The sequence below is a fragment of the Orcinus orca genome, chromosome 3, assembly GCF_937001465.1.
Source record: "Orcinus orca chromosome 3, mOrcOrc1.1, whole genome shotgun sequence".
In the NCBI taxonomy this organism is placed as follows: Eukaryota; Metazoa; Chordata; class Mammalia; order Artiodactyla; family Delphinidae; genus Orcinus; species Orcinus orca.
In genome coordinates, this window is record NC_064561.1 from 70,127,108 (window position 1) to 70,151,710 (window position 24,603).

The window sequence follows — 24,603 nt, forward strand, 5'->3', positions numbered from 1 at the left end:
CCACAGAAATACAAAGCATCCTAAGAGACTACTACAAGCAACTCTATGGCAATAAAATGGACAACCTGGAAGAAATGGACAAATTGTTAGAAAGGTATAACCTTCCAAGACTGAACCAGGAAGAAATAGAAAATATGAACAGACCAATCACAAGTAATGAAATAGAAACTGTGATTAAAAATCTTCCAACAGGGCTTCCCTGGTGGCACAGTCGTTGAGAGTCCGCCTGCTGATGCAGGGGACACAGGTTCGTGCCCCAGTCTGGGAAGATCCCACATGCCACGGAGCAGCTGGGCCTGTGAGCCATGGCCGCTGAGCCTGCTTGTCCTGAGCCTGCGCTCCGCAACGGGAGGGCCACAACAGTGAGAGGCCTGCATACCGCAAAAAAAAGAAAAAGAAAAAAAGAAAAATCTTCCAACAAACAAAAGTCCAGGACCAAATGGCTTCACAGGTGAATTCTATCAAACATTTAGAGAAGAGCTAACATCCGTCTCAAACTCTTCCAAAAAATTGCAGAGGAAGGAACACTCCCAAACTCATTCTATGAGGCCACCATCACCCTGATACCAAATCCAGACAAAGATAGTACAAAAAAAATTACAGACCAATATTACTCATGAATATAGATGCAAAAATCCTCAACAAAATACTATCAAACAGAATCCAACAACTCATTAAAAGAATCATACACCATGTTCAAGCGGGATTTTTCTCAGGGATGCAAGGATTTTTCAATATACACAAATCAGTCATTGTGATACACCATATTAACAAATGGAAGAAGAAATACCATATGATCATCTCAATAGATGCAGAAAAAGCTTTTGACAAAATTCAACACCCATTTATGATAAAAACTCTCCAGAAAGTGGGCATAGAGGGAACCCACCTCAACATAATAAAGGCCATATACAACAAACCCACAGCAAACATCATTCTCAATGCTGAAAAACTGAAAGCATTTCCTCTAAGATCAGGAACAAGACAAGGATGTCCAATCTCACACTCTTATTCAACATAGTTTTGGAAGTCCTAACCACGGCAATCAGAGAAGAAAAAGAAATAAAAGAATTACAAATTGGAAAAGAAGAAGTAAAACAGATGACATACTATACAAATAGAATCCTAGAGATGCCACCAGAAAACTACTAGAGCTGATCAATGAATTTGGTAAAGTTGTAGGATACAAAATTAATGCACAGGAATCTCTTCCTTTCCTATACACTAATGTTAAAAAAATCTGAAAGAGAAATTAAGGAAGCACTGCTATTCACCATTGCAACAAAAAGAATAAAATACCTAGGAAGAAACCTACCTAGGGAGACAAAAGATGTATATGCAGGAAACTATAAGACACTGATGAAAGAAATTAAAGATGATACAAACAGATGGAGAGATATACCATGTTCTTGGATTGGAAGAATCAATATTGTGAAAATGACTGTACTACCCAAAGCAATCTGCAGATTCAATGCAATCCCTATCAAATTACCAATGGCATTTTTCACAGAACTAGAACAAAAAATCTTAAAATTTATATGGAGACACAAAAGACCCCGAATAGCCAAAGCAGTCTTGAGGGAAAAAAACGGAGCTGGAGCTGGAGGAATCAGACTCCCTGACTTCAGACTATACTACAAAGCTACAGTAATCAAGACAATATGGTACTGGCAGAAAAACAGAAGTGTAGATCAATGGAACAGGATAGAAAGCCCAGAGATAAACCCACACACCTATAGTCAACTAATCTATGACAAAGGAGCCAAGGATATACAATGGAGAAAAGACTATCTCTTCAATAAGTGGTGCTGCGAAAACTGGACAGCTACATGTAAAAGAATGAAATTAGAACACTCCCTAACACCATACACAAAAATAAACTCAAAATGGATTCGAGGCCTAAATGTAAGACTGGACACTATAAAACTCTTAGAGGAAAACATAGGAAGAACACTCTTTGACATAAATCACAGCAAGACCTTTTTTGATCCACCTCCTAGAGTAATGGAAATAAAATCAAAAATAAACAAATGGGACCTAATGAAACTTCAAAGCTTTTGCACAGCAAAGTAAACTACAAACAAGATGAAAAGACAACCCTCAGAATGGGAGAAAATATTTGCAAATGAATCGATGGACAAAGGATTAATCTCCAAAATATATAAACAGCTCATGCAGCTCAATATTAAAAAAACAACAACCCAATCCAAAAATGGGCAGAAGACCTAAATATACATTTCTCTAAAGAAGACATACAGATGGCCAAGAAGCACATGAAAAGCTGCTCAGCATTACTAGTTATTAGCGAAATGCAAATCAAAACTACAATGAGGTAAGACCTCACACCAGTTAGATAGGGCATCATCAGAAAATCTACAAACAACAAATGCTGGGGAGGGTGTGGAGGAAAGGGAACCCTCTTGCACTCTTGGTGGGAATGTAATTTGATATGGCCACTATGGAGAACATTATGGAGGTTCCTTAAAAAACTAAAAATAGAATTACCATATGATCCAGCAATCCCACTACTGTGCATATACCCAGAGAAAACCGTAATTCAAAAAGGCACATGCACCCCAATATTCACTGCAGCACTATTTACAATAGCCAGGTCATGGAAGCAACCTAAATGCCCATCGACAGATGAATGGATAAAGAAGATGTGGTACATATATAAAATGGAATATTACTCAGCCATAAAAAGGAACGAAATTGAGTCACTTATTGAGACGTGGATGCATCTAGAGACTGTCACACAGAGTGAAGTAAGTCAGGAAGAGAAAAATATCGTATATTAACGCATATATGTGGAACCTAGAAAAATGGTACAGATGAACTGGTTTGCAGGGCAGAAATTGAGACACAGATGTAGAGAACAAATGTATGGACACCAAGGGGGGAAAGTGGCGGGGGGTGTGGTGGTGTGATGAACTGGGCGATTGGGATTGACATGTATACACTACTATGTATAAAATGGATACCTAATAAGAACGTGCTGTATAAAAAAAAACCAGGGGCTTCCCTGGTGGCGCAGTGGTTGAGAGTCCGCCTGCCAATGCAGGGGACGCGGGTTCGTGCCCTGGTCTGGGAGGTTCCCACATGCCGCGGAGCGGCTGGGCCCATGAGCCATGGCCGCTGAGCCTGCGGGTCTGGAGCCTGTGCTCCGCAACGGGAGAGGCCACAACAGTGAGAGGCTTGCGTATTGCACAAAAAAAAAGAAAAAAAACAGAAAAAGAAGGAATCAGTGAAGCATTTTAAGGATGAAAGCGATATAATCAGATTTTCATTTTTATTTTTTAATTTATTTTTATTTTTTTTCAGATTTTCATGTTTAAAATAATATAAAAGGAACTGGGGCCAGTGAACATGATAAACATTGTCTTAACATGGTCTTACAGAGTAGAAGAGACAGATGACAAATATTTATATCATCAAAATGAAACAAAATTATTACAGTAATCAGTGTAATAAAGGGTACTATCATGAGACTAATAGGAAAGGAGCCTGTTACCCAATACCTGTGAGACTTCTCCCAGCTCTTCATGGCATCCTGGCAAATGACTCCCATTGTTAGTCTTTGTCTCATTGAGACTGAGCCTATACACATATACATACAGTCATACAGAAATTATCCTCCCACCTTCCTTTGCCTTCAGTCAGTGAGGATTTAGATCTGAACACATGAGACTAGTCGCTTTGCTTTCTTATCTTTATCAAAAGTAGCACATTGGGACTTCCTTCGTGGCGCAGTGGTTAAGAATCTGCCTGCCAATGCAGGGGACATGGGTTCAAGCCCTGGTCTGGGAAGATCCCACATGCCACGGAGCAACTAAGCCCGTGAGCCACAGCTACTGAGCCTGCGAGCCACAACTACTGAAGCCTGAGCACCTAGAGCCCATGCTCTGCAACAAGAGAGGCCACCACAGTGAGAAGCCCGTTCACCACAACGAAGAGTAGTTCCACTTGCCACAACTGGAAAAGGCCTGCGCCCAGCAATGAAAACGTAGCTCAGCCAAAAATAAATTAAAAATTTTATTAAAAAAAAAAAAGCACATTGATGGAGATCAACCTCAAAAGACCTATGAAGAGTTACACATTTCTTTCTGGTAGAAATATATTTTTTGTTGTACTGCAAGTCTGGTTCACCTACATAGTGTTCAAAAAAGCTGAAAACACTAAAATTTCCCTAAATCTTACATTATTTATTTTAAAACCTGAAAAATAACAGCAGGAATATTCAGACTATTATAGAAATAGGTTTTATGTGTATATTCAGTAGTCTGTAAGAGAGCAAGAAGCATGTATTATTCACTGTTTATCTGTAACACTTTGCAAAATGCCTACCATTTTGTTGACAGGAGTTAATTTTTGTGATGAATTAATCTCCTAGATTATACACATTCTTCATATTTTTCTTTTTCATAATATTGTCCATTATGTATTTACTGTAAAAAACATGGAAATGTAAATGCGGAAAAGGAGATTGTTGAAAATATCATCGGAATCTTATGTATGAGCACTGTCAGCATTTTGATGGTTTTTTTTTTGCCAGTCTTATGAGTCTTATTATTTTCTGTATGTGTGTGCTTGTGTGTTTTTGAACAAAATATTAGGTATATAGTTCTGTTTCCTTTTTTTAAAAAAATAACTCTTAAGTATTTCTCATGCTGTTAAAATTTATTTGAAGGTGTCCTTTTTAATGATTGTGTAATATTTCATCATTTATATTAGCTTTAATCATTTGTATTTGCAGTGATTGTTGAGCCCATTCCAGTTGGACAAGCTGCTAAGGACTATTTAAATGTGCACGTAATGCCAACTCTGCTTAAAGGACTTTCAGAGCTTTGTAAGCAAAAACCAGCAGATCCTTTTGTAAGAAATCTTTTTATTCATACTGAACAATATTGTCTATAGTTTTCATAGTTAAAATATTATATTCTTTGAAACATATTGAGAGTCATTTAAAAAAACTTTATATATACATTTTAGATACTTCATTTTGTATAACTTTTGATTATAGTTGACCCTTGAGAGTCGGGGTTAGGGGCACTGACCCTTTGTGCCGTCAAAAATCTGACATAAAACTTATAGTAGACCCTCGTATCCTCATTTCCTCTGTATCTGTGATTCTGCATCCTGAGTTCAGCCAGTCGTGGATTGTGTAGTACTGTAGTATTTACTATTGGAAAAAAATCTGCGTGTAAGTGGACCCCCCGCAGTTCAAACCTATGTTGCTCAAGGGTCAGTTGTACTTATTTTCTTGCTGTGTTTTAACTCTTAAAAAAAAATTCTTCCTAAGTACATTTTCAGTCATTGCATCCTTTCATTGCTGAGCATTGTTTTTGTATATAATTTATATAATCAAATGATAAAATTATTTACTTGAATTGTGTTCAACATTTTTGTTTCTCATGCTATCTAAATTTTTTTTTTTTTTTTTTTTTTTTGCAATCTAAATTTTTTTAACAGAAAACATTTATTCACATACCTAGAGGCCTCAACATTGCTCATTCAGGGGGAAGAACGGTTGAGTATGAGGACCTAGGATGATTGTCCAGGGCCAAGTGTCAGCCGGGGTCCTTCTTTATAGATACTCCCACCCATCTGAGATAATCAAGGAAGGTTATTTTAATACCAGCCGTACCAAAACAATATCTCTAGCCTTTGTTAGCATTCTCAAAGGGAATCCCCTTTGGAAGACAAAAGATTTAATCTTTCCCACTAACATTACCACTTTTACCAAAAAGAAAAAGATTGACAGGTTATTTCTTTAATATGTCTTTTTTCATTGTGAAAATAGTATATTTTCATTTAGTAAGAAACCTGAAACTACTGAAAAATGTAAAGAAGAGAAGAAAAAGATACTCCTGGTTCCATTTCCTAAACATGGTCTCCCAAGTCATCTTGCTTAGATTCAGCTCTGACTCTAGACACCTAACCTCTCTCTGAGTCTCTTTATTCTCATCAATAAGATGTAGGTATATTGGCAACTGTCTACCTAGTAGGGATATTGTTAGGATTAAATGTATTAGTGCATGTAAAATTCTTAAAGTGCTTGGTGCGTAAGTGCTCAAACATTAGCTGCTGCTATTACTGGTTTTGGTTTGGTTTGGTTTGGTTTGGTTTTTAAAGCCTATATCTCCAATGAAACTAATCCTGTTTAGTTTCAAAAAAACTAGTCCTGTTTTTTTTTTCTTTGCCCAGATTTTATTTTTTTATATCACTACATATAAACACATATCCCATAAATATTGGTATATTTAAGTATATATCTTATAGAGATTATTTTAATAGTTACATGATGTTTCTTTTGTTACCTTTACCATTCTTTTGCTGTTTGAGTTGTTTGCTATTATAAATACTGTAACAATAAACATCTCTGAGTATAACACTTTTCACACATTGAGATTATTTCATTTGGAAAGAGATCAAAAAGTCAAATTATAATTCAAAACATGAAATTAAAAAAAAATTTTATCCCTTAAAAAACTTACTTATTTTTTAAGCTGTTTAATTTTTTGAATAAGCAATGTTGGAATATGGTATAAAATTTAAAAGTTCCAAAAGGATATATAGTGAAAAGTAACTCTCCTTTCCATTCCTCTTCCTCAGCTACCCAGTTGTTCCTTGGAGTTAATTATTGTTACCAGCTTCTAGTATATCCTTTCAGAGAAACTCTATACATATATAAGCATAAAATAAAATACTTATTATTTATATGTACTTAAAAACACATATAGATACAAATGCTAGCTACTAAACACACTATTTGATGCTTTTTACCTTATATACTTAATATGTATTATAAATTATTAAATAGCACCATAAACAAAATTGCCCCATTTTAAAAGAACAGCTTATGGCATTCTGTTTTATGGATTTTCTACAAATTTTAAAATTTTTTTTTGGCCATGCAGCTTGTGGGATCTTAGTTCCCTGACCAGGAATCGAACCCATGCCCCCTTCAGTGGAAGGGCGGAGTCCTAACCACTGGACCACCAGGGAATTCCCTACAATTTATTAATTAGTCACATATGGATGGTTGTTCAGGTTGTTTCCACTCTTTTGTTATTATAAACTGCTACAGTGAATATCTTCATTCATTTGTCAGCATACCATTTATTTGTAGAATAAATTTCTACAAATGAAAATACTAAGTCAAAAAGAATGTTATTTTGATGTTTTTGATATGTGCTTTTTTTTTTTTTTTTTTTTCAGTACACGGGCCTCTCACTGTTGTGGCCTCTCCTGCTGCGGAGCACAGGCTCCAGACCCGCAGGCTCAGCAGCCATGGCTCACGGGCCCAGCCGCTCCGCGGCATGTGGGATCCTCCCGGACCGGGGCACAAACCCGCGTCCCCTGCATCGGCAGGCGGACTCTCAACCAGTGCGCCACCAGGGAAGCCCGATGTGTGCATTTTTAATTTGGATAAATATTGCCAAATTACCTTTTGTAGTGGTTGTACCATTTTATACTCTGATCAAAAATGAATGAGAGGGGACTTCCCTGAGTCCCCTGGTGGCGCAGTGGTTAAGAATCCATCTGCCAATGCAGGGGACACAGGTTCGAGCCCTGGTCCAGGAAGATCCCACATGCTGTGGAGCAACTAAGCCCGAGAGCCACAACTACTGAGCCTGCACTCTACAGCCCATGAGCCACAACTGCTGAGCGCATGTGCCACCATTACTGAAGCCTGAACTCTAGAGCCCGTGAGCTACAACTACTGAAGCCTGCGTGCCTAGAGCCTAGGCTCCGCAATAAGAGAAGCCACCACAATGAGAAGACCGCATGCAGCAACAAAGACCCAATGTAGCCAAAAATAAATTATTAATTAAAATTTAAAAAGTGAATGAGAGTACCTGATGTTTTTTCAAGTTTTGTGGGTTTTATTTTTTTTTTTTACCAATCTCAGGTGAAAAGTGGTTATCTCGTAACTTAATTTGTATTTCTTTTGTTAGGAGTGAGTTTGAGTATCTTTTAGTATATGCTACTTAAAGCCATTTGCATTTCCTTTTCTGTGAACTTCCTACCCCAGGCCTTTGTCCATTTGCCAGCGCTTGATCGTCTAGGTCTTTTTCTTACTGTATTGGTACTCTCTATGTTTAAGAAATTAAACATATTTTAACCAACATATTTTGTTGGTTACTAGATTTTCTCAGTTTAATACTACTTCCAGGATATATTTTAATATTTTTGTACTATATTTGTTGAGCTCTTTTATGCCTTCCAGGTTTCTGTTATATTTGAAGAAGGTTTTCTGTTTCAAGATTATAAGTAACATTCTCTCATTCTGCCTTCTAGTACTTTTTAATATTTCCTTTTTCTCCCCCCACGTATATGTCTTTGGTCATCTGGAATATTTTTTTGCTATAGGGAGTGAGGTAGAGAGCCACATTTTATTTTATTTTCCACTTGGTTACTCAATTGACAAAAACCATTTATTGAACAGTATGTATTTTCTTCATCGATTTAAAAACCCACTGTTAATATATACTAAGTTCTTACATGCATTTAGTGGGTTTCTCTTTTTTTTTTTTTTGGTTTGTTAATTTCATCTGTTCATTTGTAAGTACCACATTGCTTTAAGTCATAGGTTTGTAATATATTTCAAAGTCAGTTCTAAACCTTTCAATTACTCTTTTTTTTCAGAATTTTCTTAATTTTGTTTTGCATTATAATTTCTAATGTGAATATTTTCAGTCACAATACATACTCTTACATTGCTTTCTTTTTTTTTAAATAAATTTATTTATTAAGTTAAAAACACTGGAGTGGGAGTGGGACTGATTTGATGAGAGGAAAAATAGATTAAAGATGGTAATTCAATTGTTTTAACTTCCATTCAGTTGTTTTAACCTCACACAATGGTGAGGTTAAACATTTCCCTCTATGTTTAGTTGTATTTCCTCCTTTGTGAATTATCTGTTTATCTTTTGTCCAGTTATCTGTTGGAGTTTTGTATGAATTCCTTTTTTATTACTGAATTATAATTAATCTACAACACTATATTAGTTCCAGGTGCACGACATAGTGATTTGATATTTCTGTACAGTACAGAATGATCACTATGATTAAGTCTAGTTACCACCTGTCACCATACAAAGTTATTGAAATGTTGTTGACTATATTCCCCATGCGGTACATTTCATCCCTGTGACATTTATTTTGTAACTGGAAGTTTATATCTCTTAATATCCCTCTCCTCTTTCACTTATTCCCAACCCCACTTCTCTCCGGCAATCACCTCTTTGTTCTATCTATGACTCTGTTTTGTTATATTTATTCATTTGTTTTGGTTTTTAGATTCCACACATAAGTGAAATCATATGGTATTTATCTTTCTCTGATTTATTTCACTAGTATAATACCTTCTAGGTTTATCCATCTTGTTGCAAATGACAAATTTTCTTTTTTTACAGTTGAGTAATATTCCATTGTGTGTGTGTGTGTGTGTGTACATATGTCACATCATTTTTTTTGAATTTTTGAATTTATTTTATTAATTTTTTTATACAGCAGGTTCTTATTAGTCATCAATTTTATACACATCAGTGTATACATGTCAATCCCAATCACCCAATTCAGCACACCCACACCCCCACCACCCACCGCTTTCCTGCCTTGGTGTCCATACGTTTGTTCTCTACATCTGTGTCTCAATTTCTGCCCTGCAAACCAGTTCAACTGTACCATTTTTCTAGCTTCCACATATATGCATTAATATACGATATTTGGTTTTCTGACTTACTTCACTCTGTATGACAGTCGCTAGATCCATCCACATCTCAACAAAAGACCCAATTTTGTTCTTTTTATGGCTGAGTAATATTCCATTGTATATATGTACCACATCTTCTTTATCCATTCATCTGTCGATGGGCATTTAGGTTGCTTCCATGACCTGGCTATTGTAAATAGTGCTGCAGTGAACATTGGGGTGCATGTGTCTTTTTGAATTACGGTTTTCTCTGGGTATATGCCCATTAGTGGCATTGCTGGATCATATGGTAATTCTATTTTTAGTTTTTTAAGGAACCTCCATACTGTTCTCCGTAGTGGCCATATCAATTTACATTCCCACCAACAGTGCAAGAGGGTTCCCTTTTCTTCACACCCTCTCCAGCATTTATTGTTTGTAGATTTTTTTTTTTTTTTCTTTTTGGTACGCGGACCTCTCACTGCTGTGGCCTCTCCCGTTGCAGAGCACAGGCTCGGGACGCGCAGGCTCAGCAGCCATGGCTCACGGGCCCAGCCGCTCTTTTGCATGTGGGATCCTCCCAGACAGGGGCATGAACCCGTGTCCCCTGCATTGGCAGGCGGACTGTCAACCACTGCGCCACCAGGGAAGCCCGAGGGTTCCTTTTACTCCACACCCTGTCCAGCATTTGTTGTTTGTAGATTTTCTGATGATGCCCATTCTAACTGGTGTGAGGTGATACCTCATTGTAGTTTTGATTTGAATTTCTCTAATAATTAGTGATGTTGAGCAGCTTTTCATGTGCCTCTTGGCTATCTGTATGTCTTCTTTGGAGAAATGTCTATTTAGGTCTTCTGCCCATTTTGGGATTGGGTTGTTTGTTTTTTTAATATTGAGCTGCATGAGCTGTTTATATATTTTGGAGATTGATTCCATTGATTCATTTGCAAGTATTTTCCATTGATTCGTTTTCAAGTATTTTCTCCCATTATGAGGGCTGTCTTTCGTCTTGTTTACCGTTTCCTTTGCTGTGCAAAGGCTTTGAAGTTACATTAGGTCCCATTTGTTTATTTTTGATTTTATTTCCATTACTCTAGGAGGTGGATCAAAAAAGGTCTTGCTGTGATTTATGTCAAAGAGTGTTCTTCCTATGTTTTCCTCTAAGAGTTTTATAGTGTCCGGTCTTACATTTAGGTCTCTAATCCATTTTGAGTTTACTTTTGTGTATGGTGTTAGGGAGTGTTCTAATTTCATTCTTTTACATGTAGCGGTCCAGTTTTCGCAGCACCACTTATTGAAGAGACTGTCTTTTCTCCATTGTATATCCTTGGCTCCTTTGTCATAGATTAGTTGACCATAAGTGCGTGGGTTTATCTCTGGGCTTTCTATCCTGTTCCATTGATCTACACTTCTGTTTTTCTGCCAGTACCATATTGTCTTGATTACTATAGCTTTGTAGTATAGTCTGAAGTCAGGGAGTCTGATTCCTCCAGCTCTGTTTTTTTCCCTCAAGACCACTTTGGCTATTCGGGGTCTTTCGTGTCTCCATATAAATTTTAAGATTTTTTGTTCTAGTTCTGTGAAAAATGCCATTGGTAATTTGATAGGGATTGCATTGAATCTGCAGATTGCTTTGGGTAGTACAGTCATTTTCACAATATTGATTCTTCCAATCCAAGAACATGGTATATCTCTCCATCTGTTTGTATCATCTTTAATTTCTTTCATCAGTGTCATAGTTTTCTGCATACACGTCTTTTGTCTCCCTAGGTAGGTTTCTTCCTAGGTATTTTATTCTTTTTGTTGCAATGGTGAATAGCAGTGCTTCCTTAATTTCTCTTTCAGATTTTTTTAACATTAGTGTATAGGAAAGGAAGAGATTCCTGTGCATTAATTTTGTATCCTACAACTTTACCAAATTCATTGATCAGCTCTAGTAGTTTTCTGGTGGCATCTCTAGGATTCTATTTGTATAGTATGTCATCTGTTTTACTTCTTCTTTTCCAATTTGTAATTCTTTTATTTCTTTTTCTTCTCTGATTGCCGTGGTTAGGACTTCCAAAACTATGTTGAATAAGAGTGTGAGATTGGACATCCTTGTCTTGTTCCTGATCTTAGAGGAAATGCTTTCAGTTTTTCAGCATTGAGAATGATGTTTGCTGTGGGTTTGTTGTATATGGCCTTTATTATGTTGAGGTGGGTTCCCTCTATGCCCACTTTCTGGAGAGTTTTTATCATAAATGGGTGTTGAATTTTGTCAAAAGCTTTTTCTGCATCTATTGAGATGATCATATGGTATTTCTTCTTCCATTTGTTAATATGGTGTATCACAATGACTGATTTGTGTATATTGAAAAATCCTTGCATCCCTGAGAAAAATCCCGCTTGAACATGGTGTATGATTCTTTTAATGAGTTGTTGGATTCTGTTTGATAGTATTTTGTTGAGGATTTTTGCATCTATATTCATGAGTAATATTGGTCTGTAATTTTTTTTGTACTATCTTTGTCTGGTTTTGGTCAGGGTGATGGTGGCCTCATAGAATGAGTTTGGGAGTGTTCCTTCCTCTGCAATTTTTTGGAAGAGTTTGAGAAGGATGGGTGTTAGCTCTTCTCTAAATGTTTGATAGAATTCACCTGTGAAGCCATTTGGTCCTGGACTTCTATTTGTTGGAAGATTTTTCTTTTCTTTTCTTTTCTTTTTTTTGCGGTATGCAGACCTCTCACTGTTGTGGCCCTCCCGTTGCGGAGCACAGGCTCCGGACGAGCAGGCTCAGCAGCCATGGCTCACAGGCCCAGCTCCTCCGTGGCATGTGGGATCTTCCCGGACTGGGTCACGAACCCATGTCCCCTGCATCGGCAGGCAGACTCTCAACCACTGCACCACCAGGGAAGCCCTGCTCTGATCTTTATGATTTCTCTGCTTCTGCTAACTTTGGGTTTTGTTTGTTCTTCTTTCTCTAGTTCCTTTAGGTATAAGGTTAGATTGTTTATTTGAGTTGTTTCTTGTTTCTTGAGGTAGGCTTGTATAGCTATAAACTTCCCTCTTAGAACTGCTTTTGCTGCATCCCATAAGTTTTGGATCATCGTGTTTTCATTCTCATTTGTCTCTAGGTATTTTTTGATTTCCTCTTTGATTTCTTCAGTGATCTCTTGGTTGTTTAGTAACGTATCGTTTAGCCTCCATGTGTTTGTGTTTTTTACATTTTTTTCCCTGTAATTGATTTCTAATATGATAGCGTTGTGGTCAGAAAAGATGCCTGATATGATTTCAATTTTCTTAATTTGCTGAGGCTTGATTTGTGACCCAAGATGTGATCCCTCCTGGAGAATGTTCCGTGTGCACTTGAGAAGAAAGTGTAATCTGCTGTTTTTGGATGGAATGTCCTATAAATATCAATTAAATCTATCTGGTCTATTGTGTCATTTAAAGCTTCTGTTTCCTTATTAATTTTCTGTTTGGATGATCTGTCCATTGGTGTAAGTGAGGTGTTAAAGTCCCCCACTATTATTGTGTTACTGTCGATTTCCTCTTTTAAAGCTGTTAGCAGTTGCCTTATGTATTGAGGTGCTCCTATGTTGGGTGCATATACATTTATAATTGTTATATCTTCTTCTTGGATTGATCCCTTGATCATTATATAGCGTCCTTCCTTGTCTCTTGTAACATTCTTTATTTTAAAGTCTATTTTATCTGATATGAGTATTGCTACTCCAGCTTTCTTTTGATTTCCATTTGCATGGAATATCTTTTACCATCCCCTCACTTTCAGTCTGTATGTGTCCCTAGGTCTGAAGTGGGTATCTTGTAGACAGCATATATATGGGTCTTGTTTTTGTATCCATTCAGCAAGCCTGTATCTTTTGGTTGGAGCATTTAATCCATTCACGTTTAAGGTAATTATCGATATGTATGTTCCTATTACTGTTTTCTTAATTGTTTTGGGTTTGTTTTTGTAGGTCCTTTTCTTCTCTTGGGTTTCCCACTTAGAGAAGTTCCTTTAGCATTTGTTGTAGAGCTGGTTTGGTGATGCTGAATCCTCTTAGCTTTTGCTTGTCTGTAAAGCTTTTGATTTCTCCATAGAATATGAATGAGATCCTTGCCAGGTAGAGTAATCTTGGTTGTAGGTTCTTCCCTTTCATCACTTTAAGTATATCATGCCACTCCATTCTGGCTTGTAGGGTTTCTGCTGAGAAATCACCTTAACCTTATGGGAGTTCCCTTGTATGTTACTTGTCGTTTTTCCCTTGCTGCTTTCAATAATTTTTCATTGTCTTTAATTTTTGCCAATTTGATTACTACGTGTCTCTGCATGTTTCTCCTTGGGTTTATCCTGTATGGGAGTCTCTGTGGTTCCTGGACTTGGGTGGCTATTTCCTTTCCCGTGTTAGGGAAGTTTTTGACTATAATCTCTTCAAATATTTTCTCGGGTCCTTTCTCTCTCTCTTCTCCTTCTGGGACCCCAATAATGCAAATGTTGTTGTGTTTAATGTTGTCCCAGAAGTCTCTTAGGCTGTCTTCATTTCTTTTCATTCTTTCTTCTTTCTTCTGTTGCGCAGCAGTGAATTCCACCATTCTGTCTTTCAGGTCACTTATTCGTTCTTCTGCCTCAGTTATTCTGCTATTGATTCCTTCTAGTGTAGTTTTTTTTTTTTTTTGGCAGTACGCGGGCCACTCAATGTTGTGGCCTCTCCTGTTGCGGAGCACAGGCTCCACATGCACAGGCTCAGCAGCCATGGCTCACGGGCCCAGCTGCTCCACGGCATGTGGGATATTCCTGGACTGGGGCACGATCCTGTGTCCCCTGCATTGGCAGGCAGACTCTCAACCACTGTGCCACCAGGGAAGCCCTAGTTTAGTTTTCATTTCAGTTTTTGTATTGTTCATCTGTGTTTGTTTGTACATTAATTCTTCTAGATTTTTGTTAAACTTTTTTTGCATATTCTCGATATTTGCCTCCATTCTTTTTCTGAGGTCCTGGATCATCTTCACTATCATTATTCTGAATTCTTTTTCTGGAAGGTTGCCTATCTCCATGTAGTTGTTTTTTGGGGGTTTTATCTTGTTCCTTCATCTGGTACGTAGCCCTCTGCCTTTTCATCTTGTGTATATTTCTGTGAATGTGGTTTTTGTTCCACAGGCTGAAGGATTGTAGTTCTTCATGCTTCTGCTGTCTGCCCTCTATCCCATCTTTTTAATCTGTTCGTATATTGACTTAGGTTGCTTCCCTATCTTGGCTATTGTAAATAATACTGCAATCAACATAGGGGTGCATATATGTTTTCAAATTAGTGTTTTTGTTTTCTTCAGAAAAGTACCCAGAAGCGGAATTGCTAGATCATATGGTAGTTGTGATTCTAACTTTTTGAGGAACCTCCATATTGCTTTCTGTAGTGGCTGTATCAATTATTTATATTCCCACCAACAGTGCACCAGGGTTCCCTTTTCCCCATATCCTTGCCAACATTTGTTATTTTTTCTTTTTGATGATAGCCATTCTAATTGATGTGAGGTAGTATCTCCTTGTGGTTTTGATTTGCATTTCCTTCATGATTAGCGATGTTGAGCATCTTTGCATGTGTCTGTTGGCCATCTGTTTGTCTTCCTCAGAAAAATGTCTATTCAGGTTCTCTGCCCATTTTTAAATTCATTTTTTGTTTTTTTGATGTTGAGTTATATGAGTCAGTTGTATATATTGAATATTAACCTCTTATCAGGTATATTGTTTGCAAATACCTCCTCCCATTCAGTAGGCTGCCTTTTCATTTTGTTGATAGTTTCCTTCACTGTTCAGAAGTGTTTTAGTTTTATGTCGTCCCATTTGGGTTTTTTTGCTTTTGTTTCCCTTGACTGAGGAGATATATTCAAAAATATATTTCTAAAAATACAATATTGTGAATCAACTATAGTTTAATAAAATTTTTCAAAAATATATTGCTAAGACTGATTTCAAAGTGCATAATGCCTGTGTTTTCTTCTAGGAATTTTATGGTTTCCTGTCTGCATTTAATTCTTTATTCCATTTTTAGTTTGTTTTTGTATATGGTGTGAGAGAGTAGTCCAGTTCGATTCTTTTGCATGTAGCTGTTCAATTTTCCTAAAACCATTTATTGAAGAGACTGTCTTTTCCCCATTGTATTTCCTGTCTCCTTTGGCATAGATTGATTGACTATATAAGTGTGGGTTCATTTCTGGGCTGTCTGTTCTTTTCCATTGATCTATGTGTCTGTTTTTGTGCCAATACCATACATTTTATTATTTTATTTTATTTTATCTTTTTTGACCATGCTGCACGGCATGTATGGTGTGAGATAGGGGGTCCAACTTCATTCTTTCGCATGTGGAAATCCAGTTTCTTAGTACCATCTGTTGAAGAAACTATATCTTCTCCACTGAATGGACTTGATACCATTGTCAAAAATCAGTTGACCATATATATATGGGTTTATTTCTGGCTCTCAATTCTATTCCATTGATCTAGATGTATATCTATATGCCACACTGTTTTGATTACTGTAGCTTTATAGAAGATATTGAAATTGGGAAGAACAAATTCTACAACTTGATTTTTTTCTTTTTTCATGATTGTTTTGGCTATTTGGAGCTCCTTGAAATTCTGTATGAATTTGAGGATTGTCTTTTCCTTTTCTGCAAAAACAACTGTTGGAAATTTGATGGGGATTGTGTTGAATCTATAGATCACTTTGAGTAATATTGACATCTTAGCATCTGAATGTTATTAAATCTATCCATGGACATGGGATGTCTTTCCATTTATTTAGGTTTTTAAATTTCTTTTGGCAATGTTTTATAATTTTCAGGACACAAGTTGGTTAAATTTATTCCTAGATATTTTTTTCAAATCCATTATAAATGAATGTGATTTCCTAATTTCCTTTTTGAATCATTCATTGCTGATATATGGAAACACAACTGATTTTTGTGTATTGATCTTATAACCTACAACTTTGCCACATTAATTTATTAGCACTAGTAGCTTTCTTTGATTCTTTGGGATTTTTTAATACAGGCATACCATGGAGATGTTGTGGGTTAGGTTCCAGACCACCACAATTAAGCAAGTATTGCAGTAAAGCAAGTCATACAAATTTTTTGGTTTCCCAATGGGTATAAAAGTTATGGTTACACTATTCTGTAGTCAATTAAGTGTGCAACAATACCTTATTGCTAAAAAATGCTAGCCATCATCTGAACCTTCAGTGAGTCATAATTTTTTGCAATAGTAACATTAAAGATCCCTGATCATAGACCACTATAACAAATATAATAATAATGGAAATGTTTGAAATATTGTGAGAATTAGCAAAATATGACATGGAGACACAAAGTGAGCAAATACTGTTAGAAAAATGGTGCCAGTAATCTTGCTCTTGCTCAATGCAGAGTGATCAAAAATCTTCAATTTGTACAAAAAAAAATGCACTATCTGCAAAGTGCAGTAAACTGATGGAGATCTGCCTATATATAATAGGGTCATGTCATTTGTGAATGGACATAGTTTTACCTTCCTTTCCAGTTTGGATCTATACTTGACAGTATTGCATAATGTAAAACTTATTGTTTCAATTTTTTTAAATTAATTAATTTATTTTTGGCCGTGTTGGCTCTTTGTTGTTGCACACAGGATTTCTCTAGTTGCGGCGAGTGGGGGCTACTCTTCCTTGTGGTGGGCGGGCTTCTCATTGTGGTGGCTTCTCTTTTTACAGAGCACAGGCTCTAGGCACATGGGCTTCAGTAGTTGTGGCTCACGGGCTCTAGAGTACAGGCTCAGTAGTTGTGGCACACGAGCTTAGTTGCTCCGCAGCATGTGGGATCTTCCCGGACCAGGTTTCAAACCCGTGTCCCCTGCATTAGCAGGTGGATTCTTACCCACTGCACCACCAGGGAAGCCACCTGTTTCAATTTTTAATGCTCATTTTCTTATTATTCTTAAAGTGATTTTGGAAACTGTTTTAAATTGAAATAGTATATATTGAAGAAATATGTAATCATTAATTAATGTAAGGGTTTTTTTTTCTTTTTTCCATAGATTTGGCTGGCTGATTGGTTGCTGAAAAATAATCCCAATAAACCCAAACTTTGTCATCATCCAGTTACAGGAGAACCTTATTAAAATAAAGCTCTCAAAGAACAAATCACGAACTGTCTCACTGTAAAAGGCATGCTTCTACTTAAGAAAGAAGTAACTCCTAAGGGTTTAAGTAACTACATGTGACATAAATTATTTCTTAAAAATAAATTTTAAAAGAATAACTATTTCATGCAGCAGATAACATTATCTAAAGTAAAATATTGGTTTAGGGTATGATTTTTTTTAATAAGAAAATTGTATTAGCAGGATTTAGAATGTCAACAAAGTTAACTGCAACTTTTTATATTTACAGTTACAAAGTGGTATTCAGTTAAGAGAACAACAATTCATATAGGATGCAACAGAGACAACTGAAGATAATAAGATACCATTTCTATATATAACTGATTTTTGCTGTGCACCAACAAGAACCTACTTTAAATTTCTCTGCCAATTTACAACCTCCATAATGTACTAGGCAAGGTTAGTAGCTATTGAAAATACCACCAGGACAGGGGTAGCTAAAGACACATTTGGTAGTATGTTAACTATACACAAAAGACACTATACAGTTTAAAAACAAGTTTTGCACAGCTTTACAGTGCAAGACATGGTCCTCCATCTCTCTGAGGACTTTTGGAAAACTCTGAGAAGGTGACTGGGTACTTCTTGTGCTCCTTCTGGCAAGTTTGCCCAAAGAATGCATATGATGGTGCTTCTCGGTCTCTTAGGATATCCTTTCCCATATTTAGTTATTTTTCCTCCGTGAGTCACAGTCATCCAGTGCCCATCTGGCTCTCACTTGCCCTGGTGCTGTCTCTGTGGAGAAGCTCATTGTGTTGCAATGGCTGTCGATTTAGGATATGATTTTAACAATGATGTAAGCATTAAGTAATAGAAGGCTGATGTAAGATATTGCTTATTATTTTTTAATTTCGAGAAGATATGGAATTTTCGTTATATTTTCCCTAGCCTATATCTACATGCATAATTAATGCATAGTTCAGACAGCTGAGTTTAAAAAGTATAAGTATATAAATAATTACGGGTTTTTTCCGCTATCCAATAGTAGAGTGTTCCTATGAAACCTTTCGTAAGCTGAAAGGGTGTAATGTGAGGAATCAATTACCTTAGTTCACAAGTTGCTAACAGATTCACAGAATCAATTGGGATAAAGGCCAGGTGTTCACTGACAGTTCAAAGCTATCACGGCTTGATGCTGGGATGCTGAGTGTAGTTCCCTAGGAATGATATTCGTGGTGCTACTCTTGTTGCTCGCTGTGCGCACTGCCTCTGAATTGGCTCATTGCAAAACAGATAGTTCTGTTTTCCCTTTTTGCCTTTTATCATAAAAGCAAAAATCCTCTTCAGATTTCTTTTGGTTAGTGAAAACAGATACGAATGCAGGTCTTTCGTAAGAGCAAAGTGGCATCAAGTGAACTTTCAGAAAGGGGGGCTACCTATATTTAGTAAAATGAAAATGGTTAGAACTCAATTATAGTTTTAACCAGTCATATATAATTATTTCCTCAACATTAATAAGTGCCCTACAAGGGTGACCGACAGTAGCATGACAACTCATTTCTGGTTGTATCACTGAAAGTCCTGCATGCTTTGAGGCCCCTTAATCCTTCACAAAATGGAATGATTGGTCCCTCTACCAAAGTCTTTAGGTTAATATTTCTCAATTATGTTTTTGTGATGAAGTGCTAGTTTTCAAAAAATGAAAAATTCTCGGTTATTAAAGAAATTTTAATTTACTTAAAAAAAGATCCAAGTTGTAAAAGACTTTTTTTAAGAGTAAATAATTAAACTGGCCTCATCTCTTCAGAAAGGCAATGTCATTATAAAACAAAAAATGGAAATGGGGAAGACCAAAGAAACACCTTAACCAAAAGCAATGAGTAGCTCTTGCCTAAAAAAACATCTATAGAAGACCTTTGGGGGGACAATTAAGGAGATTTAGATATGGACTAAATATTAGGTGATATTAGGGAATAATTGCTAAATTTCAAAGGGTCAAAATGATATGGCCATAAAAGGAGAATATCATGTTTAGGTTATGCATTCTGAAATTTCTAGGGGAAATTTTTTGATGTTTGCAACTTATTTTCAAATGGTTCAGCAAGAAATATTTTTATACATGTAAAAGATAAAGCAAAGTTAACAAAATATTAACAATTGTTCAGTCTAGGTGGTGGGCACTCTAGTGTACTATTCTTTCAACTTTTCTGTGCTTTAAAACTATTCACAAATGAAGTTGGGGAAAAAAGATCTGTATGTTATTATCAAAAGCTGGTGTTCAGTTTTTCACATTGTTGATAGGGAAACATTCAGATACTATATAGCTCTTGATTTGATATAAAAATGACATATACTAATCATCTATGATGTGTTTTAGCCAAACATGTGTACCTTAAAATTATCAAGCCTTTAGGCCCACCTTCCTGCTTACAGTAGTAGGAAATAATGTGGCCATCTGAATGATACCATAAAGAAGCAAAAATTTACAAGATGTGATGTTCTGTAAGACAGCTGCCTTGGTCTTTCAACAAATTGGTATTATGAGAAAAGGGACTCTTTTAGATTAACAGAGATGTGAGATACATAATCAGAATCAACACTAGTTTCTAGATTGAACCCACATTTATGCAGACAAGCTGCAAAGGACATTTTGAAAAAATTTTTATTTATTTATTTATTTATATTTGGCTGTGTTGGATCTTCGTTTCTGTGCGTGGGCTTTCTCTAGTTGCGGCGAGCGGGGGCCACTCTTCATTGCGGTGCACAGGCCTCTCACTGTCGCGGCCTCTCTTGTTGCAGAGCACAAGCTCCAGGCACGCAGGCTCAGCAGTTGTGGCTCACGGGCCTAGTTGCTCCACGGTATGTGGGATCTTCCCAGACCAGGGCTCGAACCCGTATCCCCTGCACTGGCAGGCAGACTCTCAACCACTGCGCCACCAGGGAAGCCCTGCAAAGGACATTTTTGAGATAACTGGGAAGATTTGAATCTAGACTGAGTATTAGATACAATGAAAATGTGTTGTCTTGGAAGGTAAAGATTGTTAACTGAAAAGACATGTTACGAAGCAATATGTACAGTGAGATCTTACTTTTTTTAAAATAAATTTATTTTATTTATTTTATTTTTGGCTGCACTGGGTCTTCATTCCTGTGTGTGGGCTTTCTCTAGTTGTGGCGAGCGGGGGCTACTCTTTGCTGCGGTGCGCGGGCTTCTCCTTGCCATGGCTTCTCTTGTTGCGGAGCACAGGCTCTAGGTACGCAGGCTTCAGCTGTGGTTCATGGGCTCAGTAGTTGTGGCTCACGGGCTCTAGAGTGCAGGCTCAGTAGTTGTGGCACACGGGCTTAGTTGCTCCGTGGCATGTGGGATCTTCCTGGACCAGGGCTTGAACCTGCATCCCCTGCATTGGCAGGTGGATTCTTTTTTTTATAAAGTTTTAAAAATTTAATTTATTATTATTTTTTTTTGGCTGTGTTGGGTCTTCGTTTCTGTGCATGGGCTTTCTCTAGTTGCGGCGAGCAGGGGCCACTCTTCATCGTGGTGCACGGGCCTCTCACTATCGCAGCCTCTCTTGTTGCGAAGCACAGGCTCCAGACGCGCAGGCTCAGTAGTTGTGGTTCGCAGGCCTAGTTGCTCCGCGGGATGTGGGATCTTCCCAGACCAGGGCTCGAACCCGTGTCCCCTGCATTGACAGGCAGATTCTCAACCACTGCACCACCAGGGAAGCCCTGGCAGGTGGATTCTTAAGCACTGTGCCACCAGGGAAGCCCAGTGAGATCTTACTTTGATAAAGAAATACATATATATGTGTGGAATAAGATGTAGAAGGGCGCCCACTCAAATGTTATTATATAATCTCTGGATGGTGGGAATACACTGATTTTCTTATTTTTGCTTAGCTGTATTTTAATTTTTCTACAGTGTTCATATTACTGCTTTTGTCATTTTTTAAGGGTTTAAAAAGATAAATGTTTTAATGGTTGTCAACATTAAAAGGGTTAGCAACACTTCCTTATTAATAGACTATCTTTAAGCTATCTAGAGCCATGATGTTTTACAAGTTCTCAGTTATGGTGTTTATATGAATTTTTGGACATATTCCTCCTGGGACTGGTGTGCCCACTGTATTTCAAAACACCTTTAACATCGTGTTGGGAAGACAAACTAAAATCTTAAAAACAAAGATAAATAGTGGATGGCTATATTTTGAGCAATGGTCAAGAGCATATAGGAAAAAGCAAATAGTTTTTACAATGAGATTCCAGCTTCAGGAGGTCATTTCCACCACAAGAGCCTCCTCTTGTGCAAAAAAGAGGCAGCACTGTGTATGGCAGAAAAATTCTATACTGGAAGTCAGCTTCAGTCGCCAGACCTGCCATTTGTTTTTGGGTTTTTTTTTAAGTGGAAGAAAAAAATAGAGAAAACAGACTAATTTGAGATACATTTTGGAGGAAAAATAGATAAAAATACATGCAGATGGAAAACAATGTAGTTAGCCATAGGATTTTTAAACTTGGGACACATTTGAGGTCATTATTTCATGGGCCAGAACTGGAAAGTATAGCATAGAATGAATAAGAAAATGAGAAGACTGCCTTCTGACATAACTTGTCAGGTGGTATCAAAGTCCTGTGTACACATTTGTTATTGTTAAGTAGTGGTGGTTTAATGCATTTCTCTTGCACTGAATGATAGTGTGGTATTCTGGTTAAAAAAGATATACCACTTCATTTAGTTTCTTTCTCTAGGACTCAAAGAGATCATAGAAAAAAGCAAGCAAGCATGCAGCTCTCTTATGACTTGGGACTAAACAGAAGTTTAGATTTTTCTTTACTTCTTTAGAAGTTTAGATCTGGGATGACATGTAGAAGCGCCCCCCCTCCCCATTTGGAGAACCCAGGGCAATAGTTTATCTGCCCTGGCTTAAGGGTGCCACAGATTAGCTTGATTTGAAAGTGTCACAGATACTTTCTAGAAGTACTTTTCCATCTCAGAAATACTGCCACTTCTCTCTTGTTGTTAACTCTATGTAAGAACTATTTAGATTAAGCTTTGAATTTTCATTCAGAGATGGTTCAATTCTTCTTTGTTTGCTACTTCTTTGACTTTAGGTGCTTATCTTGGGTTCTTTATTTTTGTTAGTCCCCTTACTAATAACATTCACTGTACTAACTTTGCACCTTTCATTTACTTTACAGAAGTTAACTAAATCTCAGAAACTCCCTGGCTTATGAGAGCCTTTAGTAGAGAAGTTCACTTCTAAATGTAGAGTCCAATGATTTTTGGCAATTTCAGATAAATACTGTAAGGGAGATAGCTTTCTCCCACCTCATTGAAGGACATGACTAAAGAAAAAAATCTTTGTGGAGCAGTCCAGCATAGTTTTCCTATTAAATTAACTACATACTTTAGTCCATTGGAAAGGGGAGATTACTAAATATGATGTCTGTTCCTTTCCTGCTTCCAGGATGACCCAGAAAGTTCTCTCCCCTCATCCAAATCAAGGGTTGATGACACTGCTGTGATTGATGCCTTTTGTTCCCAGACCAAATTGTTTTTTATAGCCCACCCCCTGCCAGCACTTTCCAAAGTGCCACTGCCATCAGCTCCAGAGGGAGCCCCTTCCTCAGGCTTCCTGGCCAGCAGCTGCACTGTGATGGCAGGGAGCTCGGAATGGGAGGAGAAAGCAGCTTGCAGACAAATGGGCAGCTAATCCAACCAACAGCCCATCACTAGAACCATAAAAAAAATTCCTTTTTTACCCCGCTTGCCTCATCTGCATTTCTTGGCTGAGACGGCGATGGAATGCTCCTTGGAAAAGTTATGGCTTCACATAAAGCAATCTCAAATTTCCCTACCTTTTTTTTCTTTCTCAAACAATTCTACTTAGCCCAATATTGTCAAATCACTACAGACCTTACCAGTAGTAAAAGGACAATAAGGGAATAGTAGGAACAACTTTATGCTTATAAATTTGACAAATTAGGTGAAATAGACAAAGTCCTTTAAAGACACAGCTACCAACAATGTGTCAACCTAAACTACAATTTCTGGATCCTTCTTTAAACTTTCTGTCATCATTGTTTGGATCTCTCAGTGCTCAACTTTTTAGTTTTGAAGCAGCCCTACTGAACTTACTTAGTAAGCATTCTCAACTGTTCTACTAAGATCTAGTTACTTTTCAGCTCAAGTTTTCTAATTTTGGGATAGAGAGGGTAAAGCTATTTTTTAAGAATAAGCATCTCAGGGGTTAATAAATCTTATTTTAATCAGGATTATAAAATCCTGATCCTTCTGGGTGGCCTTTATGTTGGGGCCAGAATGACAGCCTCTCTGGTCTTTATCTAGTGTTCCTAGTCCTTGCCAATGTGAGAACATTTCAAGGCGTCTTTAACATATATATGTGGTTAGAGCCTCTTGCACCATAAAACGGTTAGCCACGGACCCACATAAAACAGTCAGTCTACAATGAGGTTGAAGCTTTCGAAACAAGCACATCCTTTTCAGTGGTGCTTGCTTTTATAATGTGTCATTTAGCAAATGGACTGTGAAGAATTAGTCATGCCAAACTTCTAACCATCCGATGACTAGCTACAGACTAAACATCCCAGATGAAAATTTTTAGATTTTAAAGCTTCAGTCTTTCAAAGTTCAATTAAAATAAAATATTTACTAGGAACCCCAAGTTCTAGTCTAACTTGTTTGCACATTTCAGAGATACAAGTTCAACACGTAAGTAGCAAACCATTATGAGTTCCTTCATGCCTCTCAGGGATGGTTTGAGAAAATGGA

At 37.2% G+C, this 24,603-nt stretch overlaps 1 protein-coding gene across 2 annotated transcripts in view; it reads left to right on the forward strand.

The window, feature by feature from the left end:
• Positions 1-20,935, forward strand: part of NME5 (NME/NM23 family member 5) — a 36,333-nt gene extending 15,398 nt beyond the window's left edge. For both annotated transcript variants that reach the window (XM_049707443.1, XM_004282078.4), the window contains 2 exons: positions 4,754-4,872; positions 17,748-20,935. In XM_049707443.1, the coding sequence (XP_049563400.1) occupies positions 4,754-4,872; positions 17,748-17,831 (203 nt within the window). In that variant the 3' untranslated portion in view covers positions 17,832-20,935. The remainder of the gene's footprint in view (positions 1-4,753; positions 4,873-17,747) is intronic.
• The last annotated feature ends 3,668 nt before the right edge of the window (positions 20,936-24,603 follow it).